We start from the raw sequence: 23288 nt of genomic DNA, 5'->3' as shown, positions 1-23288 counted from the left end.
ATTTACCCATATTGTCTTCAGGAATATTATGGCAAACTCAGTCAAATGTCTTCATAAAGTCTATACATTCTATAGCTACTATAGGTCCTGGACCTAGTAACTGTACACAACATCCACATGCTGATTCTCTTAATAAACATAAAATTGGCTCAAGGGTTACTGTTTTCTCTAGTATATCCTCACAAACCATCTTTTAATAAATACGTTCTAGTATATTGTCTGGAACTGAAATTGAGTTCCCTGGTTATAATTTATGGCCATTTTATACCTGGCATGGCATTTGTATGTTATCCTCTTACTCTCTATGTCTTCTCAAAGATCACCAAGAGTAAGTAGCTCCACAATTCCCTTCAAAGGTACTATCAGTCCCTGGGAATATAACTTATCTAGGTCAAGAGACCTGAACTAATTCAGAACAGATGGGTATTTTCTTATAATCCCTTTGCTCTTGTGAGTTTTGGTTCCTTCTCATCAATTTGAAAATTATATTGCTTACTTGAAGGCACTTTCATTCCTAACCTTATGCCTATTAATCACAGTTCTTGCCCAGATTCTGGCAAAATGCTTTATCTTCATTCTAAAGAAAACTCTTGCTAGGTGGAGCTCATCTGCAGCCTGATGTACAAAACAGAAACAGTATAAACTTCACAGCTACAAAAGCTATTAGAATGTTATTCTAATATTCTAAACAGCAATCAAGGCAGGGGCAGGTAGAGCAGAAATACATAAAGTAATACATTTTATAGAATAGGTATTCTAGAAGTTCAGCAAAGAATACCCAAAAAATGATACCATGAGCTAGAAAACAAGACAATCAAATTACAAAAGAATAAGTCCATAAGAAGAGTCTCCAGAATTCACCTAGTACGATCTAAATTACTGAATGATCTATGTTAGATAAGTATATTGAACAAAAGTTTTCAGTATTATTAACTTGTAAACAATTTTCCATAAGCAAAAATACAACAGAAAAAAAATGCAATAACACTTTCAAATTCTTACTGTTTATATGGGCTAATTACTTAGGATATTTCTGTGAAGCTTGAAAAATTATGAAATACTATAATTATATTCCCACATGAAGTAAGTAAGTACCTGTTTTTTGTGAAATATAATTTGTGCTTCACTCTTTTTTTTTTTTTTTAATTTTTTTTTTCAACGTTTATTTATTTTTGGGACAGAGAGAGACAGAGCATGAACGGGGGAGGGGCAGAGAGAGAGGGAGACACAGAATCGGAAACAGGCTCCAGGCTCTGAGCCATCAGCCCAGAGCCTGACGCGGGGCTCGAACTCCCAGACCGCGAGATCGTGACCTGGCTGAAGTCGGACGCTTAACCGACTGCGCCACCCAGGCGCCCCATGTGCTTCACTCTTATAACTTGGCATTATGTCATCATTTTCTAAGTAAAATAATGACATGCTGTCATTCTTGACAAAAGACCTATATCATGAGCAGGATATTTTTGCTTTCTACAAGACATGCTTTGGAGGAGGCATCAACAAATGCAATATATTAAACAAATGTAGAGTCATTTAAAAATAAATTACAGGGGTGTCTGGGTAGACCAGTCAGTTAAGTATCTGACTCTTGATTTTGGTTCAGGTCATGGCTCATGGTTTGTGAGATCAAGCCCCATTTCTGCACTGTCAGTGCAAAGCCTGCTTGGGATTCTCTTTCTCCCTCTCTCTCTCTCTCTCTCTGTCCCTCCCCCACTTGCACTCTCTTTTTCTCTCCCAAATAAACATGTTTTAATAAAATTTTAAAAATTATAAACTTCTCAAATGTGGTATTTGTACTTTTAAAATTATAGTTACAGTAACACCTTAGATTGTGAGTAACGTGTTCTGCAAACAGGCAAACATTTCTAATAAATTTTAACTTGATAAACGAGTGATGTCTTACAATATGAGTAGTACGTGATGCCGAACATCGTATGATCACAACTGAGCCAATGGTTCTCTCTGTCACTGCGGGATTGCAGGTGATCATCTCCCATGCTCAGATGCTCAGTCTCAGGCCACACTGTTTGGCACAAACCAGTGATTTTTTTCAAAACGTTGGAAGGTGCCCACAACTGGCATCAGTGTATTTTTTGTCACTTCAAAGCACCTATGGACAGTCTTTTGCTTTTCTACACAAGAATAAGCTTAGGAAGGCTTTGCTTCATTCTAAGTCAGGCTGTCTGCAGATAGAGACCCTTTCCTCTGTGGCCTTATTACCAGTTACATTAAATACAGTATATGACAAGAGTTTATTAATGCCATACTGTAGTCAACATCTGTGCCAGCGTATACAATGGCACCCCACGTAGAGAAAGGTTGAAAAGAAAGGTGGTAAGAAGGAGTTAATTGCACTGGAAGTTAAGAAGGAAATCATCGAGAAGTATGAACAAGGTATGCAAGTGGCCAAAATTACAACATTTTGTAAGCAGTGTATGTCTGCATCTCATCTACAGAGAAGAAAAAAGGCAGAGGAATCCCTCACTTCAAATGAGATTAGGGAGATGTGTAAAATCTGGGAAATAGTGTAAAATTTTGTAGAAAAGCACCACTCAAATAAGGCTATAGCAGTGCAAGCAATGAAATTGTTCAATGACAATGCAATGTCACATTTCTGCAAAATCCTCGAAAGGAAGCAAGAGCAAGTGTCATTGGATAGGTTCCTTGTTAAAATTGCACAAAAAGAAAAAGATTCCATTGAGCCAATAGATAGCAGTGATTCCCTTAGTGATACTGGAAGTTGTCCTACACAATAACCCTCCTCTCTCTTGTCTCCCTCACACCAGCCATGAAGGTTTTCAAAGGTAAGTACGGGTTAATTTATTTTTCTTTATATTTTGTATTTTATTTATTATTTTGCATTATATTACCATACTGTAATCATTTTTATATGAATATTTTTGGGTTGCAGAATGAATCATCTGAGTTTCCATTATTTTTTATTGGGAAATTTGCTTTGATATACAAGTGCTTTGGATTACAAGCATGTTTCTGAAATGACTTATGCTTGCAAACCAAGGTTTTACTGTATTTAATATAGAAGTGATGTAAATTTTTTAAAAGGTTAAATTAGGCTTCGAATCCTTTTCAAAGCTCCTGTCTGTGCTTGAACTAGAAAAGGCACTCCAGTAACTTCCTGCAGCCCAACTGCACTATTCTCTGCTCTAAAACTGTTCCTCCTTTCTTCTCCCACCCATCCCATGCTTTTTGTACTTGGATAAGGAGGAAAGAAACAGATAAACTATTCCATAACGCAGTATAAAATGTGACCCCTTCTAAGAGGTTCTCCACTTAAAAAGATGCAAAGAGGGTCTAGCCAGTGAATTTCATTTGGTTTGGGAGAAACATTTTAAGACAGAACAGTGGAACTTTTGAATCACTAGTTATACAGGCCACCTGACCATTTCATAAGGCCATCAGGACCCTTCCTTATCAATAAGTCAATGTGCTATACAACCAATTTAAATATCAATTTTGTATAGAACATCTACAAAAACATAGGAGCAACATAGGAGCAATAGTGAAAAAATGAGTGTTTTTTTCACCTAATATCATGAACAAGGCAAGGATATATATTTATTCTCTCTGCTCATATTCATCATAATGCTGCAAGTTCTAGCCAGAGCAAGAAGGCAAGAAGTAAATGCCAAGAGAGAAAAGAAAAGAAAAGAAAAGAAAAGAAAAGAGAAAAGAAAAGGAGGGAAGGAGGATGGAATGAAGGAAGGAAGGAAACTGTCCCTAATATGAGCCGACACGGTAGCCTACATAGAAAATCCTGAAGAATCTACAATAAGACTCCTAGAACAAATAAGTTCAGCAAGGTCAATGATTGAAGATAAACATAAAAAAACCAATTGTATTTGTATACACTGCCAGTGAACACATGGACAGTGAAATTAAAAATACAACACCAATAATGATTGCTCAAAAAAATGAAATGCTTAGGCTTAAATCTAACAAAACATGTACAGTAGTTGTATCCTAAAAACTATAAAATGCTGATGAAAAAATCAAAGATCTAAATAAGCAAGGAGACATACTGAAGACTCAAAATATTAAAGATAGCAATTATCCCCAAATTTATAGGCTTACTGTAATTCTTATCAAAATTTCAGCAAGATTTTTTCTTAAGATATAGACAGGATTCTCAAATTTATATGGAAAGGCAAAGAAACTAGAAGAACCAGAACAATCTTGAAAAAAATAAAGTGGAAAGAATCATTTTACCTGATTTCAATACATACTGTATTGCTATAGTAATAAGACTGTGTGGTATTAACAAAGGGACAGACGCAGAGATCAATGGAATAGAACAATGAACCCAGAAAAAGATCTGCATAAATATGCCAAATTGATTTTCTGCAATGATGTAAAAGCAATTCAGTGAAGGAAAGATTGTCTTTTCAATAAATGGTGCTGGAACAATTGGATACCCATAGGTTAAAAGGAAGAAGGGAAGGAGGGATGGAAGGAAGGACCTTAAACTAAACCTCATACCCTATACAAAAATTAACTCAAAATGATTATGGACTTAAATGTAAAACATAAAAATTTGATTTTAGAAGGCAAAAAAAAAACCTAGGAGATTATCTTCAGGATTTTCTAGGCAAAGAGTTCTTATACTTGATACCAAAAGCATGATCCATAAATGGAAAAATTGATAAGTTGGATTTCATCAAAATGTGAAACTTGTGCTCTGAAAAGGACCCTGTGAAGAGGAGAAAAATACAAGCTACAGATTGGGAAAAAAATATTTACAAACCCATATCTGACAAAGGACTATTATCTAGATTACACAAAGAACTCTCAAAACTCAACGATTTAAGGAAATCCAATTAGAAAACACATGGTCAAGGGGCGCCTGGGTGGCTCAGTCAGTTAAGCGTCTGACTTAGGCTCAGGTCATGATCTCAATGGTTCATTAGCTTGAGCCCCCATCGGGCTCTGCTGTTAGAGCAGCCCTCTTCGGATCCTCTGTCTCTCTCTCTCTCTGCCCCTCCGCTGCTGGTGCCACACACACTTTCACAAACAACTGCGCTCTCTCTCTCTCACTCTCTCTCAAAAAATAAAATAAACACTAAAAAAATTTTTTTAATTAAAAAAAAGAAAACACATGGTCGAAAGACATGAAGAAACATTTCACCTAAGAGGATACAGATTCCAAATAAGCACTTGAAAAGATATTCATTGTTAGCCATTAGGAAAATGCAAGTTAACACCAAAATGAGTTATCACCATATACCTATCAGAAAAGCTAACATAAACACTAATGACAACATCAAATTCTGGTAAAGATGCAGAGAAGCTGGCTCACTCATGCATTGCTGGCGAGAATGTAAAATGGGACAGCCCAAACTGGAAAAGTTTGACAGTGTCTTAAAAAACTAAACATGCAATGCAACTACTGTACAACCTAGCAATTGCACTCTTGGGCATTTATTCCAGGAAAATGAAAACATATGTTCGCATAAAAACATACACATGAACACTTACAGCAGCTTTATACATAATAGGCAAAAACTGGAAAAAAACCAGATGTCCCTCAATAGGTTAAACAAACTGTGCAGTACCTTTAGATTGTGGAATACCTCTCAGCAACAGAAAGAAAAAAACTACTGATACATGCAACAACCTGAATAAAGCTCCAGAGAATTACACTGAGTGAAAAATCTAATCCCAAAGGGTTATATATTGCATTATTCAATTTAGATAACATCTTGAAATGACATAATTACTGGAGATTGATGGTTCCCAAGGGTCATGAATTGGGGATGGGAGGTGGGGTAATGGAGGTATGTGAAGAGGTAGGTTGAGGTAAATGCGACTATAAAAGGGAAACATGAGCAATTCTTGTTGTGATAGAACTGTTCTACATCCTGACTGTATCAATGTCAATATCCTGGTTGTGAGAGCGTAGTATGGTTTTGCCAGATGTTACCACTGGAGGCCATGGGGGAAGACGGGGAAGATGGGGAAGATGGGGAAGATGGGGAAGAAGAAGCTGGCATCTCTTAGTATGATTTCTTGCAACTTCATGTGAATCTACAATAATCTTGAAATAAGAAGTTTACTTGTAAAACGATAAAAATAAAAATAAATCAATCTGGGACTAAAATACAGAGATTAATCCATAAAGAAATTTTATTGAACAATGTTAAGAAATGTTGGCTTCAGACATAAATTATATATGACACACTTATGTTTACATAAATATGTTTCTAAAGTGTATTTCCTTCAATACCTATTTTTCCACTGGGAAACCTCACCTCAGTAGACTCCATGACCCTCTGTGGCCTGCCAACAGAAGTATTTTAGACTCAAAAAAAAAAAAAAAAAAGAAAAGGATTTTGGACTACAAATTGACAACTGCAGATTTTTCAAGATTTTAGGTCACAATATTAACAGAATAGTTTCTCCAAAAATTACATAGCTTCCTATTCCTTTTGTCATTAGGCTTTAAGACTAAAATTGCTTCAAAACACAACACACATACCCACGCCCACACATAAATATCACTACTTTTCCAGGATGCTAGTGCTAACATTTCTATGACCATATTCTCTTTCTTTTTCCTTTAACTCAACACAAAATCTGACCCTAGCCACAGTGGCCCAAAATGACCTGGAAAATTACGTTTATTTTTTCTGGCAATGACAATCTGTGCTTGGAAATATAAAACTGTTATTCTGAATAAATTTCAAAGTTCCAAAGTACTAAAATTACTTTACTGAAACAGGACGAAATGAGCTGTTACTGCTAGGGAAAGGGATTGTTATCCCAGAAAGAACAGTGTGCACTCCAGCCTGCACCACCACTTGTGTTTTGTAAAATAAACAACTCTGGTCTCTTTATTTTACTTTGTGTTCTGTGGTAATAAATATCTCCTGAAGCTAAAAATCCTATTACAAGTGTTCATTTTGTCACCATTTTAAAAAAAAAACAAGAGATCAGTTTTACTTTTTGCAAAATAACTAGTTTTTCCACAGTTTGTTGGAGTTGTTTTGACTTCTGCATATGTCCCCTGGTGAAAACAGCAAAAGGAAAGTTGTTCGTTGCTTTTTTTCTAAAAAGAGAACTCCGTATGTCTATAATATCAGTTGACATTCAGGAGGGGAATAAATATAGAATTATTACTTTGCTGATCTATAAGTACTGTTCAAGTTTTAAATCATGGCAATAAAGTCCTAAACTTAGAACAAGTTCATTCTGCTTCCAGAATGTTGCATGACAATTCTAGCAAAGCTGTTGGATATTGGAGGCCAGAGACAAGTAAGAGTTAGTTCAGTCTTGAGAGAGTAGATTCAGAGATATAGTCTAAGTACACACAGACGTGAACTGTAGAGTCTAGCAGCAGACAAAGCGGGCAAGTGTGGTCCTGCTCTCCAGTACATAAGCCTGTTTTATATTTTCTGCCACTTAGGGATATCGAAGTCTGAGGCATGTCTCATGCTTGGTCAGAAACTGTGACAAAAAGCAAAAAGATTTAAGAATGAGAGTCAAAAGATTACTTTATTCTTTCTTCTCTAAGATTTCCTAAGAAATGAGACCAGGGGGAAGTAATTTAACATTAGGCTTCTAATCAGGCAATGGATTCTTTCAATATAACTGAATGTCATCAGCATTCTCCCTACTTTCCCCACCACCTTTACTTTTTCTTGCAACTCTATTACTACCTGTTTTGCTATTAATAATAGAGTGTAATACACCTTCACATTCCTTACCATGTATCTTTCATGTGATTTATTGGCCATCTATTTCCAGATCATACAGCAAAAGTATAGAAAGAAATAAACAGGAAAGGCTCACCTTCTCTTCTACACTAACTTTCCTTGCCTAGACACAGAAAAGAAAAAAGAAAAAAGAAAAGAAAGAAACACAGCAGAAGCTTTTCTAGAAAGAAGAGCCACATAAGAACTAATATAAAAAGTTAACAGAAGAACAATTAAAAAAAAAAAAGCCTTTGAAAGACCTGTCACCACCTACTGACCCACACACCTCAGTTATTTGTTCATCCAATAGAGAAATGAGCAAAATTTCAAAGCCATGTGGGAAAAAATGATTTGTTTTCTTTATCTTAATAATGCAATGGTTCTAATCTGAGGTATTCCTATTAGCATTATAAGCTATATACCTATTTAACATGATTCTGTATGAAATGATGTATGCAAGTTGACTAAATAGATATACTGCCTGATCAGTAAGCAATTTAACAAGTTACATAATGGGCAATCTAGATGAATCAAACATAGGTAAGAAGTTGTGAAAAAGAAATAACTGACTTATTCTTGGACTGTGCTTTAATAGGCTGTGGCTACGTGTACACATTTTTGTTGCTTTATAATCAAGCCCAAAACAGTGCCTAGCACATAATATGCACTTGATAAATATTTGTGGTATAAATGTATCTAACTGGAGTCTGAAAAAGTGCAGAGCTGCATTTTACATTCTAAACATTCAGCAGGACCAGGGCTACAATCAGCATAATTGTCCAGGGACTTAGGCAGCTGAGTTTCTCCTGATGTCCCTCCTCTGCACTGTATGGACAACTGCCTGCCATTCCTGCCTTGAGAATAGAACTGTAGATTCGTGAAAGGTTTGGTTTTTATCATTTTTAAACGATTTACTTATACAGCACCTTAAACATGAGAAAAAGGCATTTTACAATTCTCATAAAAATCTTGTCCAAATAAATACATACCTAACTTGGCCAGCTTTTTTTCACCAGTAAGTTTCTGTTACGTTGGCCTAGGATGCCCTATTCCCCATCTGTATATAGAAATACTCAGCTTTCAAGGGCCAATCCCAATTCTGTCACCCACATAAAGCTCCTCCATTGACCATCCTCCCCTACCTGTCCATATCAAAGAAGATACTACCTTATATGATATTTAAATCATATACTGTTTTTTACAGTTATTTTTTTAATTTTTTAATGTTTATTTTTGAGAGACAGACAGAATGTGAGCAGGGGAGGGGTAGAGAGAGAGGGAAACACAGAATCTGAAAGAGGCTCCAGGCTCTGAGCTGTCAGCACAGAGCCCGATGCGGGGCTCAAACTCACAGACCGTGAGATCATGACCTGAGCCGAAGTCGGACGCTCAACCAACTGAGCCACCCAGGCGCCCCTGTTTTTTAGAGTTATTTTTTCGTGTCATTATATATCCTCTTCCTTGGGATCTGCAGTATGGATATTGTTTCTTCCAGACTGTTTTGTTTTGTGTCTTTTAATCTCTACCATACCAGCTTAGTATTTGCAAGGAACTCCGTTGAGGGAGAGAGGAAGGATATTCCATGTCTTCAAACACATATAAGCACCATTTCTCAGATAAGCATAGCATAGTTAAGCTCTCTCTGTGCTTACTATCTCTTACGTTCAATTTAAAAGGCGAAGCAAATTAAATGCAATGGTTTAAAAGGTCTTTTTCTGGGCTTTTCCTTTCCAGTGCCTGCTAGGTTGCATTTTACATAAATCTGAAGGACATGCAGTAACATTAAGCATTAAGTTAAATCAATGGCATGATTAATGCTAACAGGCAGCCCAAAGCAACATGCACAAAGGATAAAAGCATATCTGAGGGATGACTACAATTTTTAATTAAAAAGTAACGGATTGGTGGTTAATTAAGAGTTGACTGTAGATTTACTGAAAACCCTCAATGATTAATGATAGTTAATGTTTGAGGTTTTAATTCACAATCTGTCAATCAGTTTCAAAGAGACGTTTTAAACATTATACTGTTAACAATGTATGCATTGCCAAACTAAATACAGGATAAATGCTTCTGCCTGAGGACAGATATGAACTCACAGGGAGGAGAGCAGGATAGAAACTGAAAAATTTTTAACCAGATTCAATGAGTTGATATACATGAAAGGGTTTAAAACAGTGCCTGGTACATGATAAGTGGGAAGAATTGAGGTGAAATTGAAACAGCCCCTTATATGGAGAGAGACACAAAAATTTAGCATATCACAAAATGTTACAAACTGTAGCTGCTATAATGTTTTACTACTAATTATTTGCTACTAATTATTTGTTTTTGCAAATAGGGGGATCGTTTAAAATTTTAAACAGACCCATTTATTTCCATTTTTCAAGCAAGTTTTTTTTTTCTGAAAAGCTGCCAAAAAAATATATATCTAACTATAGTATTTGGACATTCCTGAGGCCCTCTTTTCACAAGAGCTCCACAAACAGCTGGTCAAATACTGTGCTGAAATTATAGATGTCTTCCTTCACAGGTCAAACATTCTTTGCACTGAATTGAATTCTACAATCTGGCCATTATGATTGTTCCCCTTACACTCCATGAAGTAATTGCAGATCCCCTGGCCAAAATAAATATAAAACCTCTGAAATCACTCCCCCAGGTTTTGTTACTATCTACCTTTTTTTATATATAAATTTTTTAAATGTTTTTTTATTTATTTTTGAGACAGAGACAGACAGAGCATGAGCAGGGTAGGGGCAGAGAGAGGGGGAGATATTACTATCTACCTTAAAATGCTCTCAATGTTATGCTGTAATAACACAATATAATACCATACCTTTTGGATTTCTTCAGGTAACGCGTGCATGGGGATGTGACGATCCATAATTTCTCAAAATATGCAGAGGGAGTTCTGAAGTAAAATAATCTAAAAACATTGATGGCAATGGTCAGAATTGAAATTATGAATAAAATTCAAATTAAAAGCTATAAATTCTTGGAGTAATCAGAGATAAATGGTGATAACTTTTAACAGTTATTTCATCAACTCAGTATTAAAAGGTACAACTGGACCTTTTCAATTAGCTATTACGCCAATAGAACAGGAAAGATAACAGATGACTAAGTCAGAAATATTTTCTTCCTTTAGAACTTTATAGTCTAATTGTAATTTCTATGGTGGTTTATTACTAATTATTTGTTTTGCAAATACAGAATAAATGTTAATTTTTTTTAATTGTTGTTAATGTTCATTTATTTTTGAGAGAGACAGAGTGTGAGTGTAGGAGGGGCAGAGAAAGGAGACACAGAATTCAAAGCAGGCTCCAAGTTGTCAGCCCCAGAGCCTGACGCCGGGTTTGAACTCACCAACCGCGAGATCATGACCTGAGCTGAAGTTGGACACTTAACCGACTGAGCCTCCCAGGCACCCCTAAATGTCACTTAAAATTTTAAACAGATTCATTTATTTCTGTTTTCTTTTTTTTAAAGGGTTTTTTCCAAAAAGCTAATAGAAAAATATCTAGGGGCTCCTGGGTGGCTCAGTCAGTGAAGCGGCCGACTTGGGCTCAGGTCATGATCTCGCGGTCCGTGAGTTCGAGCCCCGCGTCGGGCTCTGTGCTGACCGCTCAGAGCTTGGACCCTGTTTCGGATTCTGTGTCTCCCTCTCTCTGACCCTCCCCTGTTCGTGCTCTGTCTCTCCCTGTCTCAAAAATAAATAAAACGTTAAAAAAAAAAAAGAAAAATATCTAAATATAGTATTTTAGTTCAGCAGATAAGAAAAACAATTGTGACATGAATGCTGGTTTAAAGGATGAAGTACAAAAAATAGAGTTATCAGATTAAATATGATATGCAGACACTGAAAAGTCATGAAACCATGAGACGTGCTAATTTTACTCAAGATGAACACTTATATAATTTTACGCAGATATTTTACCTAAATAAATTTTCATTTCTAATATAACAATTCGACATAAAATCCTATTACTACTTTCATAAAACCACACAAGATGAATGGAGGGAGCACTTTTGGTTCTTTTTTTTTAAAGCTTATTTATTTATTTTGAGAGAGAGAGAGAGAGAGAGGGCATGAGAACGGGGAAGGGGCAGAGAGAGAGGAAGGGAGAGAAAATCCCAAGCAGGCTTCGCACGGTCAGTGTGGAGCCTGATGCGGGGCTCGAACTCAAGAACCAGGAGATCATGACCTGAGCTGAAATCAAGAGTCAGAAACCAACTGAGCCACCCAGGCACCCCTGATTTGTGTTTTTTGTTTGTTTGTTTGTTTATCTTTCCCAAATATGGAGAAAGAATACACAGTCCAGTTTCATGAGAGATGCTTATATATTCATCTAAGGACTTGAGGGGCAGAAAGGAGGCAGCAGAGATGATACAGGCACAATTCCATAGCAATGAAGAAAGTCTGAGGGCTGGGAGTGGTAGACTAGGAACAACCGAGGAGTTCAGCAAAGAAAGATGTCTTATCTTTCTGGTGGGAGAGGCGAATTAGGGAAGGCTTCCTGAAGCTGTTTGCTTTTGAGCAGAGCAGGATTTTGATACAAAGATAGACTAAAGAGGCACAGTACTCTATCAGATACAGCAACCCAGGCACAGCGAGGTGTCAGGGAAATTGTAGTTAACAAAAGTTCCTGGAGCGGCAGTTTTTGGTTTTTTTTTTAAAGTCGTGCAACCATTGGTGGAAAGGAAATTCCCCATCCCCTTGTGTTAGCACAAAGCCTGTTGTTTTAATGAGCTGCTGTTTAGAACAAACAACTAATGAGCTGTCTTCCCATATAAACATAATCTGTATGTTTGGTAAAGTCAACTAGAGTTAACTATGGGGGTAAAGTTAACTGCCATAGCTAACATAGGCCCACACAGCCAAGTACATAATAATCTGACGTTTGGCAGACTGTGATATGGCAAGAGCTCGTTATTCACAGAAGGCTCATTATTCTCTCTTCTGCCATTTTACAATGGACTTACCATCAGTAAATAAGATGGCATTATCTTAATTAAACTCTACTGGGAGTACAATTTTTCCTAAAATTGCCAACTAAATCTCCTTTTTAAATTCCACCCACAAAATTATTTGAGAGCATGGATCTAGTGACAGCATAAACAAAGGACCAGTGGAACATATTTGTTTAGTAGCTTCTTTATCTGTAAAGGTATTCCAACTTTGGGTCCTTCTTATATAGCAAGTAGGAAAATTTGGCAGGTTCTGATTGAAGAAAATATTGCCAACCCAGAAAATCTCTCTACAATGCAGAAAGAAAACAATTTTATTATTGAGTAAGCATTTAACTAGACTGTGATGCACATCAGAGCCAATCTGCTAAGGAGACTACAAAGACAGAAAGCTCACTTTTTTTTTTTTTTATACAGCCATGTAGATACAATCCATTACATATACGTTCTCAAGAGAAAAGGTAACTCGTCCTCAACACAGTGGGCTATACACTTTCATAGTTCGTTTCCAATTCACCTAGTGATTGAAGTAGCTATCTGCACTGGTTAATTGCGATTGTTCTAAGGAATACAAATCCCTGTGATAGAATCCGTGGTTTCTAGGGGCGCCTGGGTGGCGCAGTCGGTTAAGCGTCCGACTTCAACCAGGTCACGATCTTGCGGTCCGTGAGTTCGAGCCCCGCGTCGGGCTCTGGGTTGATGGCTCAGAGCCTGGAGCCTGTTTCCAATTCTGTGTCTCCCTCTCTCTCTGACCCTCCCCTGTTCATGCTCTGTCTCTCTCTGTCCCAAAAATAAATAAACGTTGAAAGAAAAAAAAAAAAATCCGTGGTTTCTAAAGGAAGGAGTCGAGGGAGAAACTCCCAAAGGTGATAAGGAAATAGGGACGCCATCTTCCTTGATGTTTACATTTTAAAGAGATGGTTCCCACGTCCTCAAGAAAAACATTCTGGGTCTTTAAAAAGATTTGCATACGTATTAAAGGAATAGAGGCATTCACAAATTTACGGAATTTCTCAAGAAAAGGAAAGAAAAAAGTCGTTCACCCACGGCAACACGTAGGTGGAAAAATTTTTAATTTTTTTACTTTACTCTTACATTATTTTGTATGTTTTATCAAACTAGTTTCTTTTATTCCTTCACATTACATACATGTAGACTGCCCTTCAGCGAGAAGTGCGGTGAAACTGGCAGCAGCCACGTAAGTATTTGTGAACCTGCTCTCTTAACAGGATCGTGAAGAAGCTGTCGAAAATACAGAAACGTCCTTGACTGTTCACTTCCGATTCCCTTCCCTCACAGCAGTGTCACGTTGGGCCATTAACCCACGTCCAGCTTTCAGGCCCTTCCGTAAAGAACTATTCCCCTGGCGTGAATCACCCGCAAAAGAGCAGATCAGCGTCAGGTGAAACGGAGTTCACGCTCTAAGACATTCCTGAAGAGGCGGGATTTTCCGAATAGAAACCAACTGCAAGGCCAGCCAAAACTGCTTGGAAGTGTTTTGAAACCCGTCCCTTCCTAACCCCGCTCCCTGGGGACCTGCTGTGGCAGGAAGAGGAGGAGGAGGGTGTGGGGGTGAGGCTGAGCGGCGCTCTCAGGGAGAGTAGAGGACTGGCGGGCTGGCGGAAGCTGTGCCGGGGCCGCAGAGAGGGGCGGAGGGGACGCTCGGAAGCCCCAGCCCCTCGCCGCGGCGCCTCGACTCAGCTTTCCTGCCCTCTCCCCCGGTGCCAGCACGCCTCCGCTCCGGAACTGCGTCCCGGGGGGCTGAGTAGGCGGGGGACTCAAGGAAGTCATTCATTGTCTCTCACCTAGACCTCGACTCCGAGTGCGAACGGCTTTCCCGGTCTCCCGGGAGACCATGCTACCCGTCTGCCCGACGTCAGGGCGCGGTGACGTCACGGCCCACGCCCCTCGCCAACGCGGAGGGGCCTCCCTTGCCCCGCCCCGGGCCACACGCGCCGGGCGGAAGCGGGAAAGCTGGCGGTGGGGTTGAGAGGGAAAGGCTTGTTTTATGCTGAGCGCTGTGTGAGAGAAGGGAGGGTCGCAAAGGGCAAGGCAGAGGAGGGCGGGCTGGAGTCGCGGTAGAGGCTGCTGGGAAGGAGGGAGATGTCCCTAGCCCCAAGACTAGATTAGAGAGAGAGACACTGCCTGCGGTGGAGGCCCAAGTCCGTGAACCTCTGACCCCAGGCTCTAGAGCCCGTGTGGCGGAGACAGCAGTGGGCAATCATTGTTCTTGAGCGGAAAGAAGAGAAGCCTGTAGAGCTTCTCTGGGTGTAAAGGGAAGCGCTGGGCATTGCAGCGAAGGCAATTGAGAAGGCGTTAAAATTTTCATTCTAGCCCCAAAGTAGTCAAGATGTAAGGGCTTAGTTCAGAAGGTATCTTGAGACCGCCTACTCACAAGTTGTTTATTTATAGAAGGCTGGTCACGTTTGCAAGTGACTTACTTTCCTTCCTTCATAAAGCAAGTATTTACTGACATACTACTAAGAGATGAGCACTGCATACCAGAATGGGGTGATGCTCTGTAACTAACCCAGGTAGGGGCAGCTATTGGTATGATTTTCAAGTGACTCATTAATAACCCCAATCTCTCCTGAATACATGAAGTCAAAAATGCAGCTCTGGGGCGACTGGGTGGCTCAGTCGGTTAAGCGCCAACTCTTCATTTGGGCTCAGGTCATGATATCACCGTCATGGGATCAAGCCCCACCTGGGGCTTTGTGCTGAGGGTGGAGCCTTGAGATTCATTCTCTCTCCCTCTCTCTCTCTCTCTCTCTCTCTCTCTCTCCCTCCCCCCCCCCTCCCTTTCTCCTTGCCCCTCCCCTGCTTGTGCATGTTCTGTCTCTCTCTCAAAATAAATAAACATTAAAAAAAGAAAAGAAAATGCAGCTCTTATACGAAAAACTATCAATGGCTTACCAGCAGGGAAAGAAACTTGTTACCATTGAATGAAGTACAAAGAAAATTAATTAAAACCTATAGATTTAGAGGTGATCGAATGATGCAGAGCAGTGCCGAAACAGTAGTCAAACTGCTGATGATAGCTGTTTGTTAATGAAAATGACAGGACGAAGTACTGACCACTCCTAAAAGCCTTGTCCTCAAAGCACTGAAAGTCTTGGAGATAGATGTACCCTGTACCTGTACCCTAGCTGATATTTTGCCCGCCTGCCAACGACTTTCAGTTTCCACCCCTCAAAGAGCATTTTTCTTCATCTGAGAAAGATAAACGACAATTAGAGGATTGAAGAGAGGATTAGGAGAGGGGAGCCAATGAAGTGGTCAGGGACAGCATGCTTATGAGAAGCATAAAGAACTTTCACAACTATTCACGTTCAGTATGTTTCTTTGAGGGACAATGAAAATAGGACTGTTCTTAACAATGGGGAGTTTAGACATAGGTCACACACACAAAAAAGCAGTTCATCTTGATCGACTGAGTGCTTTATCTGGAACAGAAATTGCACATCTAAAGCAAGATGATTCTTAGTCTAGTTTGGCTAGTAGTGTGATTATTAGCATTAATATTTATTATTTAGTGTATATAAGGAAAGGAAACACTTCAAGGATAGGAGAAAATACCGCAGAAAGGCTGTTAATTCATTCTGAGTTAATTTCATCTGTCCTTAGTCATCTCTACATTGGCCTTGAGACCAATTTTCCTTCCACCATAAATGTCCACACCATAAATGTCCCTTAGACCTGCACTGCCCAATAAGATAGCCACATGTGACTGTACAATTTAGTTAAAACAAAATAAAAAATTCCATTCCTTTATTGCACTAGCCACATTTGAAGTTCTCAGTAGTCACATGTTGCCACGGCATCACACAGCCCATATATAGAACATTCTCCTCATCAGAGAAAATTCTACTGAACAGTTGCAGGCCCAGTAAGAATTTCAAGGATAAAGAGCATTGATAGATTGCGAGGAATAGCTTTTGTTAAAAAGTAGCAGTGAAAGGTGTTATTCCTGAGGACCACAGCACAGATGAAGAGTTGTGACAGGGTGTTATGAAATAGATTTTTTAAAAAAGTAATCCTATAAACCTTCTCCCCGGGTTCTTGTGTGTTTATTCTTGGCTTTTCATGATCTCAATCTCTCCTTCTCTCCCTCCCTCTCTCTGGGCTCTTTCCTTGTCTTCTTTGTTTTTCCACTACTCTAACTCGCCCCATTACTGGCCATACTGGAACTTATATAAAATTTAAAATGTTCCCATCATTGGCCATATTGAATAAAGTTTTGTGTTATTCAGTTATTAAATTTAATTTTTTTTCTTTTAGAGAAAGAGAAAGCATGGGAGAGGGGCAGAGGGAGAGAGAGAGAGAGAGAGAGAGAGAGAGAGAGAGAGAGAGAGAATCCCAAGCAGGCTCCATGCTCAGTGAGGAGCCCAACACAGGGCTCAATCCCACCACCCTGGGATCATGACCTGAGCCAAAATCAAGAGTCTGATCATGCTCAACTGACTGAGCCACCCAGGTGCCCCTTGTTATTAAATTTTAAATCAGCTAAGTTTCACTTTTTACTGTGACTTTTAAAAGTAATCTGGTGGTAACCAAATTAAGTTCCTTTTCACCTCCTCTGTGGCCTTTTATTATTCTTTTTCCCCTGTGGGTCAATGACCCCTGAAAGAAAAAGTATAGTCCCTAGTTTTGGGAGAACAACCTCTGTAAAGTGACTAAATGAGGGCTTTCCACAATGTCTGCAGACCTTTGTGTTGTAGTATTAACATTTATGAGAACACAGTGTCTGCGCTTTTGTTTTTGTTATGAATTTACCTAAGATATTGATCCAGCAGGGTGTTGTCACTCATCCCATTCATTTTGGTAAGTAATATTATTTCCCTTCCCCTTCCCCTTCCCCTTCCCTTCCGCCTCCCCCCATAAGAGGCATGTGGAAAAATGCGTACTTTGTTAGCAAGTCTGATGAAAATATCAGGAAGTCTACCCAAAATTGCTAATTTCAAAGTGAGTTCAGAACTGTACCAAGGGAGCATGGCAAAATTATACTTAGCCCAACTTTATTTTTATCCTGTGAACCAGAACATAGTACCACACTATTCCCTCAAAAGTTTGAATAAAATGGTTGCAGACAGGCCTCCCGGGTTGGAAGCAACCACGGCCTTCGCTGCTATTTCTGAGTTCTATCCCATTCAACTACAGAATTTTTAAAAAGCTTACATTTATTGGGCTCTTTCTGTTTGCCAAACACCGCATATACAATATCTCATTTATTGAGAACGCTTCCAAACATAACTCGGTCAGATCGTACTTATTGTTTACTTTTACCCAAATGATGGAAGTGGCCAAGGGCATGGCCCAACAACACATGAGCACTGAAGTGTACTTGGACTGAAAGTATAAGCAGAAGCACCTGGGCCTCATGTATTATGTCAGTTGACTCTGCCAGCCAGTCAGTGACCAAAAGGCATCGGCCTACTGTAGATTAGTAACATATGTAAATACTCAAAAAGCATTGAATTCTGGAAACTTAACTTTGTTTTAGACTTACCATTTTCCAAACTTTTCTGTTACAGCTTCCAGTTTTCAAAAAAGTGGTCAGCTACAAGTGACGATTTGCTTTGTTTTACTCACCCCAACACATTTTATTCTCACCAAGATGTGGATTAGATTTTTTTCATAATACTGTTTTTTTAACTGCTAATCAACATTTAAAGTTGTAGACTCCTTTGTAAAGCTACTTTGTATATTTTGGATTTTTTGTTTTGTTTTTTTAATGTTTTATTTTTATTTATGTTGAGAAAGAGAGAGAAAGAGGGAGGGAGAGAGCACAAGTGGGGGGAGGGGAAGAGAGAGAGAGGGAGAGAATCCCAAGCAGGCCCATGACCTGAGCCATGACAAGAGGCAGAAGCTTAACCGACCAAGCCACCCAGACTCCCCTACTTTGCATATTTTGAATTCCAAATAACCAATCTAAAGGTGGCTTTGGCCACAAAATACTATTTGTGGGGTGTTGCTCTGTATATTTTTGAATCCATCCCATGTGTAGTATAAACTTTAAGTATGTAATAAAATGAATGTCACACTGTTTAGCATCTCTCTCTAGGAGTTCAAATGTGTTGTGATCTGTGCAATAGTTAAGTTCTATACTGAATTCTTTTTAGCCCTAAGAATGTAATTGTTGAGCAAAATTCCCAATGAGACATCAGGCCTTTAAGTGATAAATGTCAACTCTCAAATATTAAAAGTAAGTCAGACACTACAGTGAAACCTTTAATGATTATAAATGTACTCTCTTGTGGTCTGTTCACTACTGATAAGAGTTTTAGCCAAAAATGTACTGTTTGCCAAATATAGTTTAATATTTGTTACATGAATATATTTCTTTTTGAGACATAATTGATATAGCACATTATATTAGTTCCAGGTATACAACATAATGAGTCAATATTTATATATATTGTGAAATAATCACTACAGTAAGCCTAGTTAACATTCATCACCACACATAATTACAAATTTTTTTCTTGTGATGATAGCTTTTAGGATCTATCTTCTTAGCAACTTTTCAAATATACGATACAGTCACTATGCTGTACCTTACATCTCAAGGATACATTTACTCTCATGAACATATTTAAAAACAAAAAGAATAAAGCTCTCATGGCACTGACTTAAAACTCTTGTAATGAATTTGATACTCAAATATATGGCACTGATAGTTCTTTAAACTCTTAGCGTCCAATACACAGCCTATAATAAATGTTAATGAATTCAAAGACTGAAAATTGAGAACTGCCTTATATATTTAAAAAACAGCTTTTGTAGAATTTGCTTGTTTAATGAAATTATAGCTCATTTCTGAGATTTCCATAGGAGTCTAATGAAGCATCTGAGAGTCTAATTCATATGTGTTTTGATAAGTGATTGGCAGAAGTGATTTCATTCTACCTTTGTAAAGATGAAATTCATGTTTTGGCACCTATAATTTTAGGTAACAGTGGAATTTATATGAATCAAATTATAGCAACTTTCTTGTCATTTCGTTATATCTCTATTAACAGAATGATTTGATTCTATTAAATAAGGAGTTGTGAATCTTCTTAAAGATATTTTCTTATGAATTATTGATAAAAAATATATCAAATAATATTACCAAACCTATAAAACAGAAGAAAAAGATTAAAACACTTATAGTAGCCCTGGTTTGCAAGGGTTTAGAACAATAGCATTCTTAAACATTGCTTTTAGGGTCAAAAATTTTAGGGTAATACATTTATTATGTTGTAAACAACCTGAAATATTCAAAACTATTGTAGTAAACATTTGAGCCCCCTTCTTCCTTTTGTTCAACAATCCAAACCTCTTCACCGTCCCCTTCCCCTCCCCTCAAGCACAAGTGAATCAGCCCAACTCCAGGAATCAGCTCAGATTAGGTCAATTCTGCTAGCCCCTTCCCCTTAACCAGTGGTTTAAATCAGAAATGGGCCTATGACCCAATTCTGATCAAACAGGCCCCAAGAGAAGCCTGCTAGAAGCTTTTGGGAGGCTTATTTCTTATTAGTACATATATTTAGTGTTCATGACAGTCTCCTTTATAAATAATGTTTAAAAGTTGGAAAAGCCAAAACATGAAATAAATAGATATATCAAATATCAAGATTGTGCACCTGTTAGAAATGATGATATAGTTCTTTGGTGATTAATGTCCCAAGCAAGTTAAAAATAATATTATAAATCCCCCCAAAAAGTATTCCAAATAGCATTCTAAATATACATTTTGTTATTTATGTCTATAAATATATATTTTAAGATACCAGAGCACTTCACAGAATCAACAGAAGAGCTGAATAACCAAGCTTCAAGAAAGCAGGAAATAAGCCTGCTTTGAGAACTTCAGATATGAACTCTTGAACTATAAAAAGTCATGGAGTCTCAGCCCTTTAAATCTACCACTTAATGATGGTTGGTCCATTCTCTTACAGTCTCTGCACATGGCTGACAGTCTGGTTTTGTCACCAAGAGGAAAAGAGGAGGTTTCTGTTCCCGACCTCCAGTTAGAAAAATGCCAGGAAGTGACTCTGGCACACCTTAAGTTATACAAGAATCCCTTGATCAAACTGCTGAAGCTAGGAGGTATCAGGTACATGCTTCCTGACCAGTTGTGAGGATCATGTAGGCAAAGCCACACATGATGAACCTCCCTTTCTAATTATAGGCCTAGAAGAGTAGAGGGGCAGTTCTGTAGCAGATGAGTGCTGGGCATACAAAATAAACATCCCCACATACACTTAAGAATTAGCTGGGAAAACATTCTAAAACTAAACGGTGACTTTCGCTCTCTCTAAGTAAGAGAGAAGTGGGGAGGTAAATATGTGTATTTTGAAAAATACTTCCTAGGACTTTATGGTAGGTATCCTAACCCAGCAGAATCCCTTCTTCAATAATAGTATGTTACCTGTATAACAAAAATAAATGTGTGTGTGTGTGTGTGTAACTAGGCACTTTAGGTCTAAGGGTAATAGTAATAGGGAAATAAATGAGAGCTTAGATCCACCAAATTAAAGTTTAATTAATAGCAAATAAGCTAATGTTGAATTTGAAAAACTTTTAGTCCAGGGGAATGGTTTTGTGTGTTAAAATGTTTTGGTGTTAATAGGTTTGATTTGCCCTCCAAACTTGATTTATCTGGAAATCTACAAACATACAAGTAACAATAAATAGATATCTGAGCAAAAAACACTTTTGATTACATGATCTTGACAAGGTGTCTTATTATGTCTGTAACCTTTTCTTTTCATTTTTAAATGCTCTTGGGACTCTTGAGTCGCCGTACACAAGAGGTCTCTCCAGTCAGTCTGCCAGGGAAATCAGGTACTTCTGATTTAAAAAAACAAAACAAAACAAAACAAAACAAACAAACAAACAAACAAAAAACGCTGGAAAGAACACTTTTAGGAGGAATGACAGCGTGCACAGAATCCCGACTATGTTATTTCATTTTTGTGCAGAGTGGACAAAATTGCCTCCTAAAGCCGCCATCCTTGCTTTGTTCCTTTCTGTGTAAGCATGTCACACGAACCGCACCTGTGCGCCCTGCCTCTTAAAGTTTTCTTTGTAAAGTTTCCTCGGCGTGATTGCTTATTGATTAAGCAGCTCTGGTTCCCAGTTTGTCTAATAACATCCTGTGTGGGCGGGTTTTATTACCGAATGTTACCGACGTTCTGATAACAAGGAGACGCGTGTCCTCCCCGGTGAACTCACTCCCTTCCCCAGAAATATAGCGTGACTCCACTCCCGGCTGGGGTGGTAAAAGTGGAAACCCGGCGCCGCCCTCCGGCACCTGCGTCTCCCGCCCCGCGGCGGCGGCGACCGGCCAGGCTGCAGAGGGCAGCCACCGGCACGAAGTGCGTGCGGCCGCCGGCCGGCAGGTCACGCAACCCCGGCGGCGGCGGCCCCGCCCCCGCCGCCTGCTCTCGGCGCTTCCGTGCTCGCTCAGGGCTTCCTGGCGGGCATCGAGTCCTCCTTGCGTGCCGACCCGGCCGAGTAATCCGGCAAGGAATCCCTGATTCCGCCTGGCTCTCGGCACACCGCGCCCTCCGCCGACTTTAGCCCGAGAGGGTGATGCCCTCAACTTAAAGCCAGAAAGTTTCCATCTCCTGCTGCTGGAAAGCAAACACCTCAGGCGGCGGAGGGAAGGAGAAGAGCAACGCCGGCGAGGAATCGGTCTCGCCCCGCGGACCCCTCTCGGTTTCCTTAGCAGGAGTGGCGCCTGCTCGGCGCCTTCCAAGCTTGGCGGCTCCGTGGTGGGGGGTCTCGGGTCACAGCCGCATGGGGGTGGGGGGGGGGTGGCTCCCGCCCTGCCCATATTGCGCAGAAAGGAGTCGGGCGGCCCGCCCAGGGCAGGGAGACCCGAGAAGGGGCCCCCACGGCGCCCCGACTGCCGGGAACCCGGCGCGCGCTGACGCCCGGGGCGCGCGGGAGGCGAGCTGCGTTGCCGGGCGACTGACCCCGGCGACCTGGCGCCTACTCCAGAACTCCGGTGGGTGGCAGCTGTGCCTCAGGGGGCGGTGAGGGGCAGGGCCCGCTGAGGCTTAAAAGGGCGAAGGCCAACGCTTGGGAGGTTATTTGTGGACGTCCGGGGACCATTTTCTGGAAAGAGAATGGTGGCGTTACTAGAAGTAGTAGGGACTTCCTGCATCGCGGGCCTCGAAGGGGCCACCGGGGCGCGTCTCCCTGAAGACTCAGGGGTGAGCAAGCCGGCTGCCCCCGGGGCCTCTCACGCTACGCCGCGTGCAAGCGAGGAAGCGCGTGTCGTGACGACCGGCGATGAGATCAGTTTGCATTACCACAGCGTCGGGGCTGGCGAGTGCAGCCTGTCACGCAGCCGCTGCCGGGCCCAGACGCGGCTCTGCCCTGGTGGCCGTGGCTGCGGCCGCCCCTCGCGTCGGCTCCGGCAGAGGGAGCTGGGGGTGAATCAGCCCCCTCCAGGCGGTCGCGCGGGAAGCGTCAGAACTATTCCCGGAGGCGGCAAGGGGGTGGGGAGACCGAGAAGAAAACCGTGCGAAATGCAACTTGCGCAGTCTAGGGTGCTGGACTCCGAACAGCCCTGTTGGCACACTGAAAATAACCTCTGTGAATCGGTGTCTT

The 23288-nt window shown here is 40.1% G+C and overlaps 1 protein-coding gene across 9 annotated transcripts in view; it reads right to left on the bottom strand.

Annotated features, from left to right (window-relative positions):
• Positions 1 to 14559, bottom strand: part of LEKR1 (leucine, glutamate and lysine rich 1) — a 222762-nt gene extending 208203 nt beyond the window's left edge. For 8 of the 9 annotated variants that reach the window (XR_007155716.1, XR_007155720.1, XR_007155718.1 and 5 more), the window contains exons 1-2: positions 14486 to 14559; positions 10549 to 10638 (exon numbers count right to left, since the gene is read on the bottom strand). Coding sequence is in view for 2 of the 9 variants with exons in the window: in XM_047875645.1 (XP_047731601.1) it covers positions 10549 to 10596 (48 nt within the window). In the remaining 7 variants the exon portion in view is untranslated. Of the gene's footprint in view, positions 1 to 10548; positions 10639 to 14485 lie in introns of those variants that run through there. The other variant, XR_007155717.1, reaches the window with a different exon arrangement.
• Between the last annotated feature and the right edge of the window lie 8729 nt (positions 14560 to 23288).

Source organism: Prionailurus viverrinus, chromosome C2 (assembly GCF_022837055.1).
Source record: "Prionailurus viverrinus isolate Anna chromosome C2, UM_Priviv_1.0, whole genome shotgun sequence".
Lineage (NCBI taxonomy): Eukaryota > Metazoa > Chordata > Mammalia > Carnivora > Felidae > Prionailurus > Prionailurus viverrinus.
This window is presented reverse-complemented; position numbering and strand designations above follow the sequence as displayed.